This window comes from Ambystoma mexicanum, chromosome 9 (assembly GCF_040938575.1).
Source record: "Ambystoma mexicanum isolate Mex_15411 chromosome 9, UKY_AmexF1_1, whole genome shotgun sequence".
Taxonomy (NCBI): domain Eukaryota; kingdom Metazoa; phylum Chordata; class Amphibia; order Caudata; family Ambystomatidae; genus Ambystoma; species Ambystoma mexicanum.
This window is the reverse complement of record NC_090931.1, coordinates 1,429,265,014-1,429,283,438: the sequence shown is the minus strand read 5'-3', so window position 1 is coordinate 1,429,283,438 and position 18,425 is coordinate 1,429,265,014. Positions and strand designations below refer to the sequence as shown.

Genomic DNA, 18,425 nt, shown 5'->3' with positions numbered 1-18,425 from the left:
CCTTCTAATCACTCCCTTAGCATGCAAATCCTAACCCCACATCACGATTTCAAGTACCTAAAAATGTATGCATATGAATGCAGGTGCTAAAAGTAAAATGTTTTATGTTAGTAATTGCAGGGCCTTTGTTAACAGCGAAGCCACGCACCATTTAACGTTTGTGTCCTTTTCGGTCTGACCACGGCTCTGGCGGTCAACCTGGCAGGGGCTGGATGACCGTTTTGAAAGTGGATAGTGAGTGAGGGCAATAAACTCATTGCACTTTCGGTCTCCCCACTGAGGGATGGCATCTGGGCCTTTCACCTTTTACAGTTGAAATGGGCCCCCAAGTAGCTACCCCCATGTTGGCAGTCTTATGACACAGAAACCTACTGATAATCTGCAGCTTTAAACCTCCTTGCTGCATTATTTTGACTTCATTATTGATGTAAGCACTCCACAGGTGCCTTGGACCATTGTTCCAATCAGTAATGGGTGCCCCAAACTTCAAAAAGAAATGGGACCCCACCAGCCCTGACACATCTTCAGCCATCCCTGCTCCCATTTCCCTCCGAATTCCCTGAGCCCAGCTAGGAAGCTGAAAAGCTATTTCACCTTCCCTTTGGCCACTAGTCTTACCTTTCACCCCAATTCAGAGGTTGTTTACTTTCATAATGCTATGCTAATCTCTGGAGAGGTGGGCTATCTAAAAGCTGAGACCAGAAGTTAAGACTTTGGCTTTATCAAAGTGAGTCTGTTCATATAGCATGGATAGGTTTTTGTGCTCTGCATGTTTGATGCGGATGCTGCTCTTTAACGAGTGCTACGGGCCGGCGACACATCGAAAGAGGCCTTCTGCCTCAAAGTGGCCAGGGGCTGGCGCCTCCTTTGGAGCCAGGTCGAGTCAGCAAAGCCCAACATTTCAGGAGGGGGCTAGAGCCCGATCTGCTCAATGGTGTGACGCCATTGCATGGCATTCTTTTTGTTTGGGTTATTAGGCCACCAATAAGCCAAAACGATTGCTTTAGCGAACAGACAGTTTTGGAAATAGACTTTTTTTCTGGTGCATCCCTCCTACCGCAGTGAAAGAGGACGGCCCAGCGACGGGAGGATTAGGAGGGTGCAGGGCAGGTATTTAGTCACCCCATGAACATTTGCCTCTTCCACTCAGAGGATTTATCGTCAGCAAAGTTCAAAATCTGCACCCCTTTTTAAACCTAAAAAATGCACATCAAGGGGTTAATAGCGGCAGATTATCACGGGACAGGCAGCCAGCATGGGAGTTTAAGTCCTCAATGAGCACCTAGGAGAAGGGCCTGGGTCATTATGTTTACAGAATAAAGGTGATTTACTCACTGATTGAAATACGTGTATATTGAGTGAGACATTTATTTACAAATAACATTTGTTTATAAACTGAACCAGAGGGAGCTTTATTTACAGTATACAGGGAAGACCACCCGAGACAATGCTGACCCCAAAATACATGCTTGCAGGGCCTCGTGGCGTATTGTTTAGGAGAGGTAGCTCTTGACCAAGCCTCCAACCCCTCTTTTAGGCCACGCCCATCATTCTTTGACCACACCCCTTTTCCTGAGACCCCCCTCGATTTAATACCCCACTTAACTTCACGTTACAGGAGATCATTACATTTTTTGTGGGGGGGGGACTATGAAAATGGTAAACATTTGGCAAAGCACCACCGGGTCAGGAAATCTCCTGACCTCGCTATAGGACGGTTAGCCCCTGTCACCTGAAATTGCTTACAGGACACTAGAAACGTGTTCTCACGTCAGAATGTGATGTTCCCTGGACATCAGCAGCACGGTATATCTCATTATTTTGGAAACTAAGATCACCTCCCCTTTTTCTGTTGCCTTTCGCTTTGGTGTACTTATTTTCACAATTTGGGATTTCTTTTAGCTCTGGCTAGAGAGAGCGATAGCAGAGCTCTTGTTATAAATATGTCCTCCGTGTGACTTTCTCTGACTGCAAAACAGTTTTTGAAAAGACATATGAATGGGCGCCATTGACTGGACTCACACTTATTACTGGATTAGAAATGAAATGACATTGTCACAAATAGAAATGCGCCTTTATTTCATGGTCATTTTCATCTGCTAGCCACCATGACATGTGGGTGAGGGGTGAGTAGGCGAGACCAAATGTCATCTCAGCTAGACCTCACCCATCCACACCTGAACCTCATGCAATGACTGGCTGTTGCCTGGTGGAAAATCTGGATTACCCAAGCGGCCTGCTCATGAATGGACACCTAAGCATGGTTTTATGTCAAAACTTGAGAAGAAAATGCACCTCCTTCCCCATGTTGAAGGCTGTCATGGTAGGGGAATCTTCCTAGAACTTGTTTAGAATGTTCAGAATATGCCTTGTAGCCAGTGTCCCTTCCCCCTAGGCCACCCAATCACGCAGTGCGGCCGGAGATGGCAATAGAAGGAACAGAAAGGTTGACTTACCGCCTCCTGGTTGGATTTATTGTAAAAGGCCTCCGCGAAGACGGCCATGACGAAGAGATTGATGAGGAAGGACACAAAGAGAGCAATGGTGGACTCGATCATGAAGTACATGTTGGCCTCTTTCACTTCTGGCTTCCTGGATCGATCCACGTTTCTGGTCTGTGGAGAATACAAGAGAGAGTAGAGTGAACCACCAAAATGCAGCACGTTTTTTAAGGCCCTGATGAGGAACTTGAGGCCAAGAAACACGCAGCATAATTACCTATATGAAAACCAGAAGTTTCTCCAACAGGCTAGTGAGACAAAAAGATGATTGCTCTGCCCGAGTCCATGAATGGGTAATGGATACATCTCCTACTCAGCCCCACGCTACTACTAAACCAGCAATAATCCCAACCATAGAGGTGACACAAGCACAGCCAGACGGGTGTATCTCCTTCGTCTCATTAAGGTAGCACGGGCAGAGGGTAGGCTATACTCTGTGAGCTAACACAGAAGCACTCCAAACAACAACAGTACTACAGTACCAAGATGAAAGAAAGTCCAGCCAACTTTATATTACAACAGGATCCTTTAGTTAAAATGAAACTACAAACACACTGATCAAAAACGCTATAACCCACCCTTGTAGGAGAAGACACCGAATGTGCAAACTTTATAATGTTTACCAGGGCACCTTAAGGCAGGCTAGGGGACGGAACAACTTAAAATGATTTTAATGCTTGTTCTTGGGGCTCAACAGCACCAGGTCAGGCTTCTAGGGACTTTGCAATGGCGCAAATTGGCTTTGAGACATTTTGAGTCTCTTGTTCCTGATGGATCGAGGGTTTCGAGACAGTCGATTTGGCTCAAGACAGTCCAGCGATGTGGTGCGGTCCTGTAGTGGTGATCGGCTCGAATCAGGTGAAGAAGGGGTAGGCAATGGCTAAAGTTGGTGTCTCGAATCAGACGAGTCAGCTTGAATGCGGTACAACAATGCAATGCAGTTCTTCTGGAGCACTGGTGATGGGTGGAGTCAGTGGCTCAATGATTCGTCACTGGATTGAAAAGCAGCAAGTATACCCATCTCAGAAGGATGAAAGTTTCAAACACAGGAGCCACACAATATACACAGATCTCTGCAGCAAGTGCATCTACTCGTGAGTTACATGAACACCTTCCAGCATTCTCCGAGAAGTTCCCCACTCAGGTATCGTTATCATTTTAAATGAATTATTTGAAATATAAACAAACACGTTATACAGGTTGCTAGCAAACCCCACAAACGAAATTGCCTATTGCACACTTTAAATTAGGCTATGTAACTTAGTAACAGACCCCCCAGAGCCACGCGCAGGCACGTTAACCCACCGATATGCCTTACTTCAAACACTGTTTAAGCAATACGCAGATATTCTGTTACCACGGCAACGTTGTCAGACAGGGACTTTTCATTTGAGCAGTTTCCTCACATTTTAAATATGTGCAGATGGTTAATTCTCTTACCTCAAAGGTGTGAGGAAGGGTGTGGCGCTAAACTGATGGTGGAAAGGTATGGGGTGGGATGGGGTATTTCTCCTCGGCTGAAGCTGGATCGGTTAGCAGAAGATACAATGGGAGAGGGGCACGCTGCGGGTGAAAGAAGGAAGGAGTGACAAACGGGGAAAGAAACCGACTCGAGAGCTGGCAAACTTTAAAGGAGAGGATACAGAGAATGGGAAGAGGAATGGACATAGCTGAGGACTGAGGAAGAAGAAGAGGCGACTACGAGACGGCGGGTTGGCTGCAGAGACAGGTCTGGAAGGAGATAGACAGGGGGTGGGGGGCAGCTGGGAGGTCCAGAAGAGAGGAGGGCAGGTAAACCTGGAGAGGAGAGCAAAGGAGGAGGCAAAAGTGCTACCGGAGCAGAAGCAAGTGAGGGTCAGCGAATAATGACCTCTCGTCCTCCAACCTCCTGTCTCTTTTGCCAACCCTAGGACCGAACTTGATAGTTGGGAGTCAACGCCTGTTGCAAGGCACAGGACGCAGCTCTGAATCCCAGAGGTGGAAACCCAGCCTTTCACCATTCTCAGGTCAATGAAAGAAGACTGTGGTACTGTACACCCGGGAGGATTGTTTGTTATTTAGAGTGCTTTGAAGATGCAAACCATGTGCAGTGCGCTATATATGAAAAACAGATTTTGGTGTTATTAAAAAGAAAGCCACTCCCTGTGCTGGAAGTGTGGAGTATGGTTACGGGCGCACTGTGCTGCCCGGAGCTACCCTGCTAGTTAGTGCATAATGATGCCCCCGTCCCCAGGAGTGCCCCGCTAGGCAGGGGGCGACCTGATAGCAGAGGAAGGAATATCCCGACATTGCTGGAAGGATGGGGGCAATTCCCCGGCTCGCCCTGGGCCCCCTAGCAGGGCAGGCCTCCGGTGATGAGTGATTATACCCCATGGTGCAGGCCTTCACAGCCAAAGGCAATACCCCCCACAATGGCCACGCGCCCCTCGCCCCCTCCCCTGTACCCGGGTCAGGTGGTGGCGCCTTTCAAACTCACGTGCACGGTGGGGCGGGCCCGGCCCCCACGGGATATTCATATTACCTCTGTGAATTATTGATCAGTTCTGATGAGCTCATCAGACAGGGGGGTTTAGGGGGAACTGAACAGGAAGTGGCACAGATAAAGCCATCTCCCCTGAGATTACTCACTGCTCGGCTCCCAGGCCGCCCTGCCCTCGAGGGGCTGTCACTCCTGGAGCAGTCTGCTTGTGTGGGGAGGGGGGGATCAGTGATGGTAAGAGGGATAGGCGGATAATCACTGGTGCCCACCAAAGAAGCACCTCAACCTCCAAGCCCTACACACCTGAAGTGCGGTGTAGCAGTGCACACTTGTAGTACGTGACACAGAGTCACTGTGCGCCGTTTCTGGCATGTCCTCTCTGGCCTTGACCGGGTACATGTATGCCTGTCTGATGTCACTGCTGCTTGCTTCCATCCCTCACCTGTGTCTTGGAGCGGACTGCAGACAGTGCGGCCGTCGCATCTCTGAAATGGTTTATGGGGTGTGTGGAAGTCTTCATGTTCATGCACCCCTCGCAGCACCCAGGTGTCCTTCCAGTAGGAACCATTCATATCAAAGGCTCCTTCATGATATCGGGAAATCATTCAGCATCTTGTGTACCTTAGTCAACAATCATTCGACATGGATCTTGCCAAGCAAGGATGCCTCACGCAGCCCGGGCCGGCTGCAGCCCGCCCTGATGACCTGCCGCTGCGCTGCCAATGTGTGCATTGCAGGGCATGTGCGGTTCCGGTGCCCAGTCCAGGAGGCCTTCATGCGCAGGCGTGGGCCCACGCCTGCAGGTAAGACATTTTTATTTGCAGCGCCTGCCTCGGTCGGTGGTGGCAGCTGGCACTGCAGGCAGCCAATTCAAGGCAAACCACACACGCGTAGGCGGAATCATGCGATGTGCTTGTGTATGTGTATCCTTCTGCTCCAAAGATGCCCTACGGCCAGAGGCCTACTGGGGGATGTCCAGCCCTGCGTAAGGCATGATAATGATAATGATGTGTTATTTATATAGCGCCTTAATCCAAAGCGCTTTACAGAGCACATATTTACATACAATATCACCCAACCGACATTGGTACTCATGTATCGACCTCGGAAGGATGAAAGGCTGAGTTGGCCTTGCCGGGATTCGAACCTGCAATCTGCAGATCACGCTCAGATCGCAGCAGCGAGCGCTCAACCCGCTGAGCTATCTTACCAGCTTAATGATGGGAGGTAGTGGTCCACTCAAGTCTCCCTTCTCAGGTGCATTATCATTATGCCTGTCTAATATTGTCCTTTTTAGAGCGTCAATGAGCGCCAAATTATTTATGCGAAGCGTCATCAAAGACGATGATTTTTGTTGTGCTTACCGCTATGATCCGCAGTAGAGGTTTTAAAAGCAGAAATGGCCTTGCAGCCGAGTCACGGTGGGACCGGCGAAGACCGGCTTTGCTCCTGAAGAGCCAGCGCTGAATCGCCTGTCGTTTCTGGAAGTAGCGTGCTAGGGCACCTGGGAACTGTAGTTCCCTTGAAGATGGGAAGACAGAAACAACGATCTTACTAGGCCAGGTGACATTGAGATTGTGCATGTGCAGGGATGGGGAGAAGGGGAAAAGTGCAAGGGGAAAGAGGGAGGAGCAGAGCAGTACATAGGATACGCATTAAAATAATTAAAGCAATAAATAAGAAGTGTGGCCAGCTGGTGGCAAGCGCTAGGGTAAGTGCAAACATCAGGTGTTAAGTGCTGCTAAGGGGCTGTAGGGATACAGAAACAGCCCCCGGGTGCAAGGGTTGCCAGGGGGCAGTGCAAGTGTGCAATTGGCCGGGAGGGGACCTGGGCCTGAGAACAGAGAGTAGCCAGGTGACCAGTGTAGTTACAGTTTCAGCCAGGAATTCAGCAGGGGAGAGGAGGAGAGAAAGCAGAAGCAAAGCGGACAGTCTTGAGGTGCTTTCGGAACCGGAGATGATTCTCCTCAAGTTTCAGGGGGGCAGGGAGGCTGTTCCAGAGGGAGGCCCCTGCCGAAAAAAGAGATCTGCCACCAACTGGTTGCTTGGACAAGCGACTGACCCTGAGGGAGTTGGAGGCGGATGAGCGAAGAGCTCGAGAAGGAAGATCTGTATTGTTTGTTTAACTGTAATACTGAACGGTTGCTGCTACAAACTTCCTGTATATACGTGACTGTACGGTACCAAACTAGGCCTCCGCTCACTGTAACCACGAGCTAAGCCTAAATTCTGTCTCTAAGACATAATCATGCAACAGTGCCTCAATGCCTTGGGCTGTAGCACGCTTTACAAATTCAAAAAAATAAAATAAAATAAATAAACATTTAGGAAGAGAGAGTTGAAGGTATTGAGCCCCCAGGCCCCAGGCGGCCTTGTGAACAATGCAGAGGGTTTTTAACCTAAACCTCACAGCCACTGGGAGCCAGTACAGAGATTTCAGTCCTGGAGGGATAAGATCCCTGAGCTTGAGGCCATGGACAAGTCTCGCAGTCCTGTTTTGGATGAGTTGCAGAGGGCGGAGAGTAGAGGCAGGTAGATTTAGAAAGAGGCTGTTTCAGTAGTGCAGCATAGAGAGAACCGGAGCTCTGGATACAGTGAGCTTCTGTGTTAAGGAGAGGAAAGGAAGAATACCTCTGAGGAGGTGCAGCTGGTAGTGTGACTTCTTAGAGACATCAGAGATGTGAGGAGAGAAGGAGAGTGTGGAGTCGAAGATGACCCCGAGGTTTTTAGCCTCACAGGTGAGAGCAGGAAGAGTGTCAAGAGACGCTGGCCAAAAATTGGCAGGAAAGGAGGGAGCAGGTGTGCCGATGAGGAGAATCTCAGTCTTACTGGCATTAAGGCCGAGATCATTGGCAGCACACCACTACTGGATAGCAGACAGACAGTCAGATATGAGAGATGGAGAATAGGTGGCTGAAGGGAGCCTGAAAATGAGCCGAGTGCCATCCGCATAGCACTGTTGGGGCAGAGAGCAGCAACGCGGTGGCCAAGAAGTGCCAGGGAGAGAGGTTAGACCACTGGGGAACACCACAGGTAGAGAGAAAGATAGAGGAGAGGAAGGACCCAAGTATGACCTGGGAGGGTTGATCGGAGAGGAAAGAAGTCAGACAAGCCAGGGCCTGATCGGTGATACCCAGGTTATCACGGCGACGGTTGAGCAGGATGGCATGGTTGACCATGTCAAAGGCAGAAATGAGATCAAGTAAGATGAGGACACAGGGGTGTTGGAATCAAGGTTGGAGAGCAGGTCTTCACAGATGTTCAGTAGAGCAGTTTCCATGCTTCTGGCAGCTCTGAAGCCAGACTGATGGTCATGGAGACAACCAACAGGTTCAGTGTGAAGATTAAGCTGGGAGATGGCCAGCTTTTCCAGGTGTTTGCCCAGGAAAGGAGTGATGGAGATTGGATGATAGTTAGCCGGGCAGGACAGGTCGGCAGAGGTGTTCTTAAGAAGAGGGTGCACAAGGGAGTGCTTCAGGGGGATGGGAAGACTCCAGTAGTGAAGGAGCGGTTGCAGAAGTCAGCCAGGGCAGGAGCCATGGTGTCAATGTGGTCCTTGATGGTTTTGGAGGAACAGGGGTGAACCTGTTTTGACGAGACTTTCATAGGTCAGACTTGTCTAGAAACCTCATAGGGGGGAGAACGGGGGAAAGGCAGAGAAGGAGGGAGGAGAGGTGACCGAAGAAGGGCCAGAGGAAGAGCAGGGAGTAGAGGGAGGAGGGGGGAGAGGAAGAGAGAGAGGACAGGTTTTAGAGATGAAATGAGAAGCAAAAGCCATGCAGAGGGCCTGGGAGGGGACAGATGTAGAGACTGCAGCAGGATTGGCCAGCTCCTTGCAGTCAAAAGATGTTAATTACAAGAATATTTAGTCACAAATGAAATACTGCCAACTTCCAGCAAAGCGCTAGGAAACTGCCTGCTTTTCCTGCAATGGAAAACAAATTACAGATGACTGTTCAGCTGCGCTCCTGTTTTCAAACGCAGTCTTTACCTCAATCAACGAGGTTTGTTGAATCAATCATTCAATGAAGTTTAATGCACAGGAGCATGGAAGAGAGTGCGGCATAAAGAGAAATTTAAGGTGGTGGCATTGAAAAGAAACAGGGTCTGACAGCGAGTTACATTTGTGGAGCATAGTGAAATAGGGACTAAGACAGAGCCCAGAAATGCCCACCCTGTTCCCTTGCCCCCTCAGGAGTGGGATATTAGTCTGGGGAGCCCACAGGGGAAGGGAAGCAGTTGGCATAGTCTATCCTTTCTCTGTGTCAGCGGGGGAAAATGACTTTTTTTATTGGTGGATCCCACATAGCGCAGGTGCCGTGGGTGCCATTTTTTTTATCACTCCTATAAACGTTTGCCTCTTAGCCCCTTCGAAGATGAAGCACAAACACCTGGGAAATAGCAGAATTTCTTATAATGTTGTCAGCAAAGTTTAAAATGCGCACACCTTTTAAACGCTAAATAAAATGCACATCAATTCACTTGCTACATTTTTATTGTATGTGGTTAAAAAAATTTCAACCTTTACGAAACAAACTGCATCAATTAATTACATAATGTTATGAAGTTGTCTCACTGTATGTAAATAGTTATGGCCATGCTTGCTATTCACAGAGAGCAGGGTGTTCATTGTGCATGATGTAATATAGTTCTATGTGGAATGTCACAGTATAAGATAGTTCTGAGCAGGGTGTCATAGCCTGCCTGTGGCCAGAGAATGTTCACTCTTAATGTTGATTCTATTATTGTTTGCACTAGCCAGCCAGGTGTAAGGTTGAGCCGGGGGTCTGTACTTCATGACCTGTAATGAAGGTTATTTTATCTCACTGGCAACTGCGTGGGACTATTCTTCACATATGTCAAAAAAGAGAAAAGGACAAAAGTACAAAACAAAAACCCCACAGTTAGCTCTGATACAAATTCATAATATGTTTCCTAAAAGAACTAGACAAGAATGGCCACATAAACTCACACACAGTTTATAATTTCCACAATATTTCCTATTCAAACAATAACATGTAAAAGATTAGGCCTAATTATTTTTCCCACTAAAAGTCATACCTTCTGCAAATATTGAAACACCTCACTCTAAAATCTTCAACCTACGGCCAATGCTGCATCAATATTTTCTGGCCAGTGCAACACTGAGATGGGACTTCAGAGCACTCTTGCTCAGAAACACAAGTAGTCTTGTGGTGAAGTGTCTCTTCAACCCAGCGACCACGGTTCAAATCCCGGCCCGATATGAACACTCTGTTGTGTCTTGTAGAATGTGGAATGAAGAGAGAATAGAACTAGAATGGGTATGCCAGGAAAAGGATTGAAGAGCACTCAGTTAAGAAATGGAATAAACACACTCCGCAGCATTCGAAAACAAATGTAAAGTGCACGCAGGAGTGCAAATGGATTCACCAGAATTGGGGATGCGTATCTGGGATCCGGGGAGACATTTTTTGCCAGATCCTGCCCAATGACAGCAGTGCCCTGGGTAGATGGGATTTCTGGAAGGACAAGGATGCCGGCGCTGAAGGGAGGTCACCCGCAGCCTGGGTGATAATGAACAGGACAAACTCTCCTAGTCCAGGGCAGCAGGGCCTAGGATGCAGAGCCCAGAGTTCCCTTATGGTCCGCTCTATGGGACATATGGACTGGTGGTTCCATAGAGCCAATCCATTAGGGAACAGCATACATTAGGCCGACTATACATGGCAGAGAGGACGAGCATGTCATGGTGTCTGGGTGCAGCTCAGGTATAAGAGGTAACGACAAGGAAACCTAGTTCTCTCACCTCTCGCAGAGTTCGACCCCCACTGGGGTCAGTTCACTTTTAAAGCGCTTAAAAGACTACACCAATTCATAAAGCACTATGCAAATTAGGGTCCATAAAGCATCATTTGTACATGGCAATGAAATTAGCAACGTCACAGGGCCGATTCTATAGGGAGATGAACACAGCATTTAGGGTTTATTGCACACTGGATAGAACAGAACGATCATTCAGGGTTAATCGTCCCTACACTAAGATGGAGCTAATGGAATATCGTCTGAGTCTCTGTTTCTCTCAGTGCGGCTTGACGATTCCACGTTACCCACGTTACGAGGGCCTTTCTTCTAGTGGAATCTCAGAAACTGCAACGGTAGCGTCTGTCAGAAAACTAGCAGGGGCTTGCAGAGGTACCTGCAGAATTGGTGCTGTTAAGGCTGGACTTTTTCTGAATTTTGAAACTGCTGCCAGCCAGTTTAGTTGAAAGTGGAGCGGCAGTGAGAGGCTGGTGCCGAGTGCCAGGAATCAGCACACTTGCCTCGTTGCTGGCATGACTGCTGCCGACTGCTGCTGCTACGGTCCTTACAATAACCTTCAACCCCTGTTATATGAAAGGGGAGGGGAGGAGGACACTGTGAGTGGGCTGGGCTGGACTGCGTGGACTGCGTGTCCGTTTGGCTGCCTATCTGCCTGAGGGCGGAAACTGCCATTTTTTGAGAGCTGGCCTGGAGAGGCGAAGTGGAGATAAGTGGAGTTAGCAGGAGTTGGCTTGAGGTGGCACAGAGGTGGCGCGCCGCGGGAAGTCATTGAAAGGAATGGAGAAATTAAGATCTTCCTCACTGCATTGTGCAAAAACTCAGCAGCAGGTAAGGAGAGGAGTGGTGGGTTTGGAGCCTGCTGATGATGACTGTGTGTTTCCGCAAAGCAAGGGCGCAATCAACATAACGAATAATGGACTGTTGCCTCTGATGGAACCCGATATGAGGGATGTACTGATATCCAGGATAGATGGGGGGTAACGGAGGAAAGTCCTTTGAAGGATGGCTTGGATAGTGCTGTGGGTATGCCCCTGGGAAAGCAAAAATTAAAAGCGGCTTAAAAGTCAAAAAAACATGCCATTGAATGCAAAAAGGAAGGCGAAGGGCTCTCGAGCCTTCCTTAGGAATATTAGATCACCTCCTATGCCGCTTAGCCTTCCGGCTGTGAAGAAACCTGGGAGAGATCTGCCCCCCTACCTGATACCTCCACAGGGGAGCTGAGCCTGTTAGTGGAAGAACTGGAGAGAGCTGATGAAGATGCCGAATGGAAAGACGTTAGTAACTCTGAATGGGAACTAATGGAAGGCCTTTCGAAATCAAGGGTTACAGGTTTTCACCGGGTAGATCAAGCGTCAAAGGAAATGTTGTTGCCGGCTACAGTTCCTGCAAAAACTCTGCCGCTGGACCATAATACAGAAGAAAAGCTGAAGCCTGGTGAAGCCTCTGCTCTCTTTAAAAAGGGTGTGAATAAGTCGGATAATGAGCTGGGACTCTTCAAAACTCTTGAACAAAGAAGGATGGCCTTGCTTAATCTCCTCCTTAAAACTAAGGAGAACTTGGTCTGCACCAGCCAAAGACCTATTGATGAAAAGGATCTCGGTTTGAGGTCCCTGAAGGAAATGAGAAGAGGTGGTTTGGGGGCCACAAATAGGAATAAGGCTGTAAGATTCGGTAAATCCAATGTCGCAGACAAGGAACTGAGATGGGAGGTTGTCAGGAGGGTGGGGGGATGGAAAATCTCCGCCCGTCACAAAAAATGGAAGAACTGAGCCCGAATGTTTGTTTGGAAAGGATTAAGAGTGATTCAAAGATGTTCTTGTTGAACAGAGGAAATGTTGTGCGGTTGGTTAATACCATAGCCCCAAACTTCAAATTCGTGACGGGGGATATTAAGATAGTGGAGTTCGTTGAAGAAAAAAAGACAGACTGGATTATACTGCATCTCTCCTCCCAAGGCAAAAAGGACTCCTTGCTGGCATCAGAGATACATTCTTACCCCTCGGATTTGATCTAACAGACTTCTATGCTCAATTGACAATGAACTGGAAATTGGCGACCTCTACAAGGGCACCGAATTTTGGAAATTCAACTCAGGATGCAGGAAAGAGGAATGAAAGTGGTAACGAAGGATCCAGAAGGCAATTTAAAGAGGGGGTTCAGGTGATCCTCAAGAAAGATGTACATTCTCAGAAGTTTACAGTCGCGAATCATGGAAAGCTGAAGGCTCTAACTTCACCCTCTGCTGCTACACCACCCTGGCCATGATTGGCCGGGGCATCAAGCTGTCCCGGAGGATGTTAGACTGTGGGGGAAAACAAGTCGAACCTTAGAGGATAGGCTGTTGGAACACTAGAGGGTTCCGAAGCCTGTTTGGGGGTGGGATGCTGGCTTTGGTGGATTTTGATATCCTCGTGTTCCAAGAAACCTGGTTAAGGGAGCCTCCTCAGTGTGATGGGTATGTGGTGTCTCTAAACCCGGCACCAAAAGTGTTGTTGGGCCGCCCATTTTCTGGATTATTGATGATGATGAAGAACGATTTGGGTTGGTCAGTGATGGCAACCAAATGCCTGAATCCTTATGTCCAAGCAATCTACTTAAAAAATTAACAGGATGGTGTGGATCTTTCATTGTGTTTTGATTAACATTTATTGGCGAGTCAATGTGGGGAAGGAACGCGATTTTATGAAGGCTGTAACTAATCTGATTGATGAGGCTATTTGTGAAGTGGAGGGAGTTAAGATAGTGCTGTGTGGTGACCTTAATATCAAACTGTTGGACAAGACAGGGAAAGTGTGTGATAAGAAGGAATGGAATGAAAGAGAGAAGAATTGGACGAGAAGTATGAAGTTGAGAGAAATGCACCTGGTAAATGGTCAAACGGAGGGAGATATCCCTGGTCGCCCGACATGGAGGAATGGATCATTGACATCTTGCATTGACTATTGTTTTATCTCCAACAATCTCAAGGAGAGTATTGAGACCTTTGTGGTGAGTCCCCAGTCCATAAGTGATTACGATTTACTGACCATAAGTTTTGGGGATGGACGAGTCAAGGATCGGAAGGATGTAATGGAAGAGGTTGAATTAAGGAGTTGTGGGATTCGCCTAAGATTGAAAGAGTATGAGGTCAGGAGGATTGATAGAGGTTATAATAGTCAATTGTTGATTGACCCCTAGAATATTGATTATAGGGGGCTCCTTAAAGAGTTTTCTAAGCCAGGAGTACAGAAAGGAGATTTGCTGTGGTCAAAAAAACATGTCTATGACGGTGATTTAGTTATAAAAAGAAAAGTTATGCGTAGAGCATTGAAACAAATAAGGGGAGACTCTGGCTCTGAGAAAAAAGAAAGGGTAAGAAAAGTCTGTCAGACCTATAAAAACCGGTGTAGAAGCACTCAACACTTGCGTCTTCAGCACAATGCTGAGTGCATGCTACAAGCGCTCTGTAAGAAGGACTCTACATCTACATGAGAACTAATCAACAATGGTGGGGTGTTCCGCCATGAGAAGTCCTTGGTGATGGTGGCGGAGAGAGACTGGGTTATCCACTATCAGTCCTTGTTTTCTGAGCCGGGTGAGGGTTCAACTATCCCTAAAGTCAGGGATAGGGGGGGGTGGAATTTTCTTCTGGATGGTCATGATGTAAGCCTTATCATTGGAAAACTCAGCGCCTCCCGTGCGGCTGGTCCCGATGGGATTTCGAACTACGAATAAAAAAAAAAAGACAACTGGGCAAATGTTTAGACAAATTATGACTAATTATGACTAACAGCCCTATCCCCGAGTCTTGGAAGGAGGCTTTAATCGTGCCCATTTTTAAAAAGGGCAATAGGACTGATCCTAAAAACTATCGTCCTTTTGGATGCGTTGGGAAAGCTTTTTGCAATCCTTCTCCTGCGCGTATTGAAGATATGGGCAGATAGGAGTGGTATTTTGGACCCTAGGTAAACGGGTTTTGTGAGGGGAGTGGGCACCTCCTTAAACCTCTCCCTATTGAATTTACTTAAGGAAAAGAGTTTTGAGAAGGGATTGATGCTGTTCTTGGCCTTTATGGACCTCGAACAGGCGTTCGATAGTGTTCTTAGGAGCCATCTGTGGGCAAAACTGTGTTTGTGGGGTTGCCCGGGGGATCTCGTAGAAGCAATTGAAGCACTTTATACTGACACCTCGGTGCGAATTAGGCTCTGTGCAAGGGGAACGCTATCCAGTAAAATCTCCACCTTCCGGGGACTGAAACAGGGGTGTGCCTTTGCGCCGCTACTGTTTTGCCCATATATATCCAACTTGGGATTGTCCCAGGAGAATGTACATGCCTTTCCACTGTCAGTAAACAGAGCCCATGTACCGTGGATTCTCTTCGCGGATGACCTGATCTTTCTTGATTGCACTCCCATAGGCCTTCAGCGCCGTCTCCGAGTGTTTGAATCATATCTTAAGAGCAATGGTATGAAAATCAATGCAAGCAAATCTAATGTGCTCCCGATGTAGAAGGCAAGAAGGGTGAAGAAAGAGACCTTTACCTGGAGGGTGGGAGGAACTCCCCTAGAGACGGTGGATTCAATAGTCTATTTGAGGGTCACTGTCAATAGAATCGCTGGTGAGGCTGCTCACTATGCATATCTATGGCAGAGAAGGATTCCTATGGTGAAACAGGGTAGGGTGCTGCACCAGAAGTTTGGTAAATTTACATTAATTTCCATCATTTTTTTCTACAAACAAAAGGTGGCACAGACCCTAACTTATGGAGCTGAGGCGGTTCTCCGCCTCTCATGTGACTGTTGGGAGAAATTGGAGGGTCATTTTTGGCGTAAGATATTACGCCTGCCAAATGATCTCCCAATGTGCAGAATCAGGTTTGAACTGAGGCTCCAGTCCTTGGAGTCATTGGTAGCTTGGAAGACGGTATCACTGTATTGGAAATGTGCCTTAGAGAATGTTGAGAAACCGTTTAAGATCTTGGCCTTGGATAATAGGGTGGTAAAAGGACCATTTGAAGAGTGGAGAAATAAGGTGGAAGTCCTCATGTGGGATAAGGATGTGTCCGTAAATTTGTTACTGTGTAATCCAATGAGTGTGAGAAAGAAGCTGTTGCTCCGAGATTGCATTACCACTATGGATCAGTGCAGTGGTCTAAAGTCCAAAGAACTACTGTCTGTGGAGCGGGGGTGAGTTAATGAACTACGAAATGTATGGTTAAATTCCCCACCCCAAAATATCGTGACCTTCTAAGGTGTCGTTTAAATATCCTTCTCACAAGAGAGATTTTGTTTAATAGGAAAATTGGGGGGATTGAAAGTGTAAACCGTCGGTATTGCAAGAGTACTTGCTATGTGGAAACCCCAGCAAAAACAAAGAGGTGATGGCTGGAAGGTTTAGAATGAATCTTAAGCACTGGCATTGCTCTGGGCGACCCTCCAGACCACCGTTCTTCGCCTGCCAAGCCATTACAGAAGGGGAAAGACCATATGAAAATCAGGCTGGGCTCCACCCCAAAAAATGTGGAAACCCTGGAGCATCTGATAATGAATTGTGTTTAATAGAAAATATAAGCAACTGTGGCATTTGTGTCTCAAGGACAGCAGTGTTTTAGGGGTGGGCGGTGTAATGAAGTGCTTCAGTAGGCAGCATGGTAAGACCACGGCTCTTTATTAAGATATGATGTGATATGGCATTTATAACGCGCCTATACACAAGTGTTTCAAGGCGCAACGAGGCAAGGGTGGGGGAACAGAGGGAAGACAGAGACAACGATTTTACTAGGCCAGGTGACATTGAGATTGCGCAAGTGCAGGGAGGGGGGAAGGGAAAAGTGCAATGAGGGAGCGGGAGGGGGCAGTGTAGTACATGGGATTGACAGTGAAGAAATAAATAAATAGAATAAATAATGCAAAAAGTAAAAGAAGTGCGGCCAGCTGGTGGCAAGTGCAAGGGTAAGTGCAGACATCAGGTGTCAAGTGCTGGTAGTGGGAGTGTAGGGATACAGAAAACAGTCCCCAAGTGCAGGGGATGCATAGTTATCAGGTTACATTCAAGCTGTCAAGTATCTCCAGGAGACCCCACTGGCTCCCACCACCCGGGCTACATGTCTCCAACTGCTCTGGGTGGAACTCCACAGACAAACCATAACATTCTCAGCACCTGCTCTAGCGCCTGCAGGGCATTCCGTCATGCCAGAGCTCCACCCACACATACAGGCAAACAGGGAAAGGATCTAACAGGCAGCATCAAAGGTTTGGAAACCACTGGCGCAGAGGAGGCGTAAGGAGACGACAGCAAAAAATGCGTGGTAACTACAGGTCATTCACTGGCCGGTGAGATCGGCCTTCCGTGCTTACCAGGGTGATCAAGCGAGTACCGCGGAGCCAATGTTTTATAATGAAGCCTGTCATCAACGTTTCGTGATTTCAGTGAGTTGTCAATTAGAGACCACGTAGGTACCTTTAACATTAACAAATAAAACATTATTTTCGTGGATCTCTGCCCAAGTCCTCTGAAAATAGAACATACCGCTGCAGTCCTGCTTAAGGCCAGCAGAGGGCACCCACTGCACAGTGTTTGACAAATACCGTGGCCCTATTGTGAAATTGTGAAAACTCCAGCTATCGGGTACAGCAGCGGATTCAGTAAATGAGCTGTGAATCACTGTGACCTTTACCCGGTCGCTAGATGTAGCTACACCTGGGAAACCACCGGGGCAGGCTCGGAGAGGATGCTGGCGCAGCTCCGGGCGAGTCACGCTGTGGCTGTGCCAACACACACTGCATGCAATTCTGTGTCAGGCTCATGATTCAGGTTCCCACGGCCACTCACGTCACTTGCATGCCCGGGCTGTTGCGTCCCGCATGTTTTCATGTTTGAATCTAATACTTCTATTCAGGATGTTTCAAAGCGTTCCCTGATTTGCCAGGGAATCGAGGCCAGAGTCGCATTAAATGCAGGGACGTCATTTGGGGGTCGCCAGAGGTCGCAACTGCGACCTCTGAGGTCTCCCTTGCGACCTCTGTGCTCTCCCTTGCGACCTCTGTAAAAAAATAAATAAAAAAAAAACAAAGAAAAAAAAAACTTTTTTTTTTTCTTCCCTTTTTTGTAATGCAAGCTCCTGGAGTGGCTGGCTTTCATATTCAGGCCCTTTAAAAAAAAATAAGAAAAATAAGAAATTAAAGGTTTATTTCAGGCACACTTCAGGGGATGAGTCACTGATTTAGTCTGTTCTTAAACGCCTCAACTCAGCCTTTCATGCTTCTGAGGTCAATAAATGAGTACCGTCACAGGTATGATATGATATGGCATTTGTAACGCGCCTATACACAAGGTTGGATGATATCCGGTGTATATTTTTACACATCATTATCATTTGGTCACGGACGTCTGCTTGCATTCACAGTAATTTCATCATATGGGCCTATACACACTGATCTTAACGCTACATATGGCGATCCATTCTTGCATGAAATGTACATCACATTATAGTGATATCGTAACCATATTTTTCGTAGTCTACAATGCTATGTGATGTCACTTCTGTTTTGTCAACGGGTGAAAGGTTGTGTTCCATTGTTTCCCGCGATATCACTTCGGGGTGAGGTCAAATGACATCACTTCCTATGATGTCATCAGGGGTCAAGCGTCGTGTGATGTCACTT

General features: G+C 47.5%; 1 protein-coding gene across 1 annotated transcript in view; it reads right to left on the bottom strand.

Annotated features, from left to right (window-relative positions):
* Nucleotides 1-18,425, bottom strand: part of SLC11A1 (solute carrier family 11 member 1) — a 209,686-nt gene that overhangs the window by 74,179 nt on the left and 117,082 nt on the right. Inside the window, exon 9 of the mRNA XM_069616837.1 lies at nt 2,457-2,615. Within this exon, the coding sequence (XP_069472938.1) occupies nt 2,457-2,615 (159 nt within the window). The remainder of the gene's footprint in view (nt 1-2,456; nt 2,616-18,425) is intronic.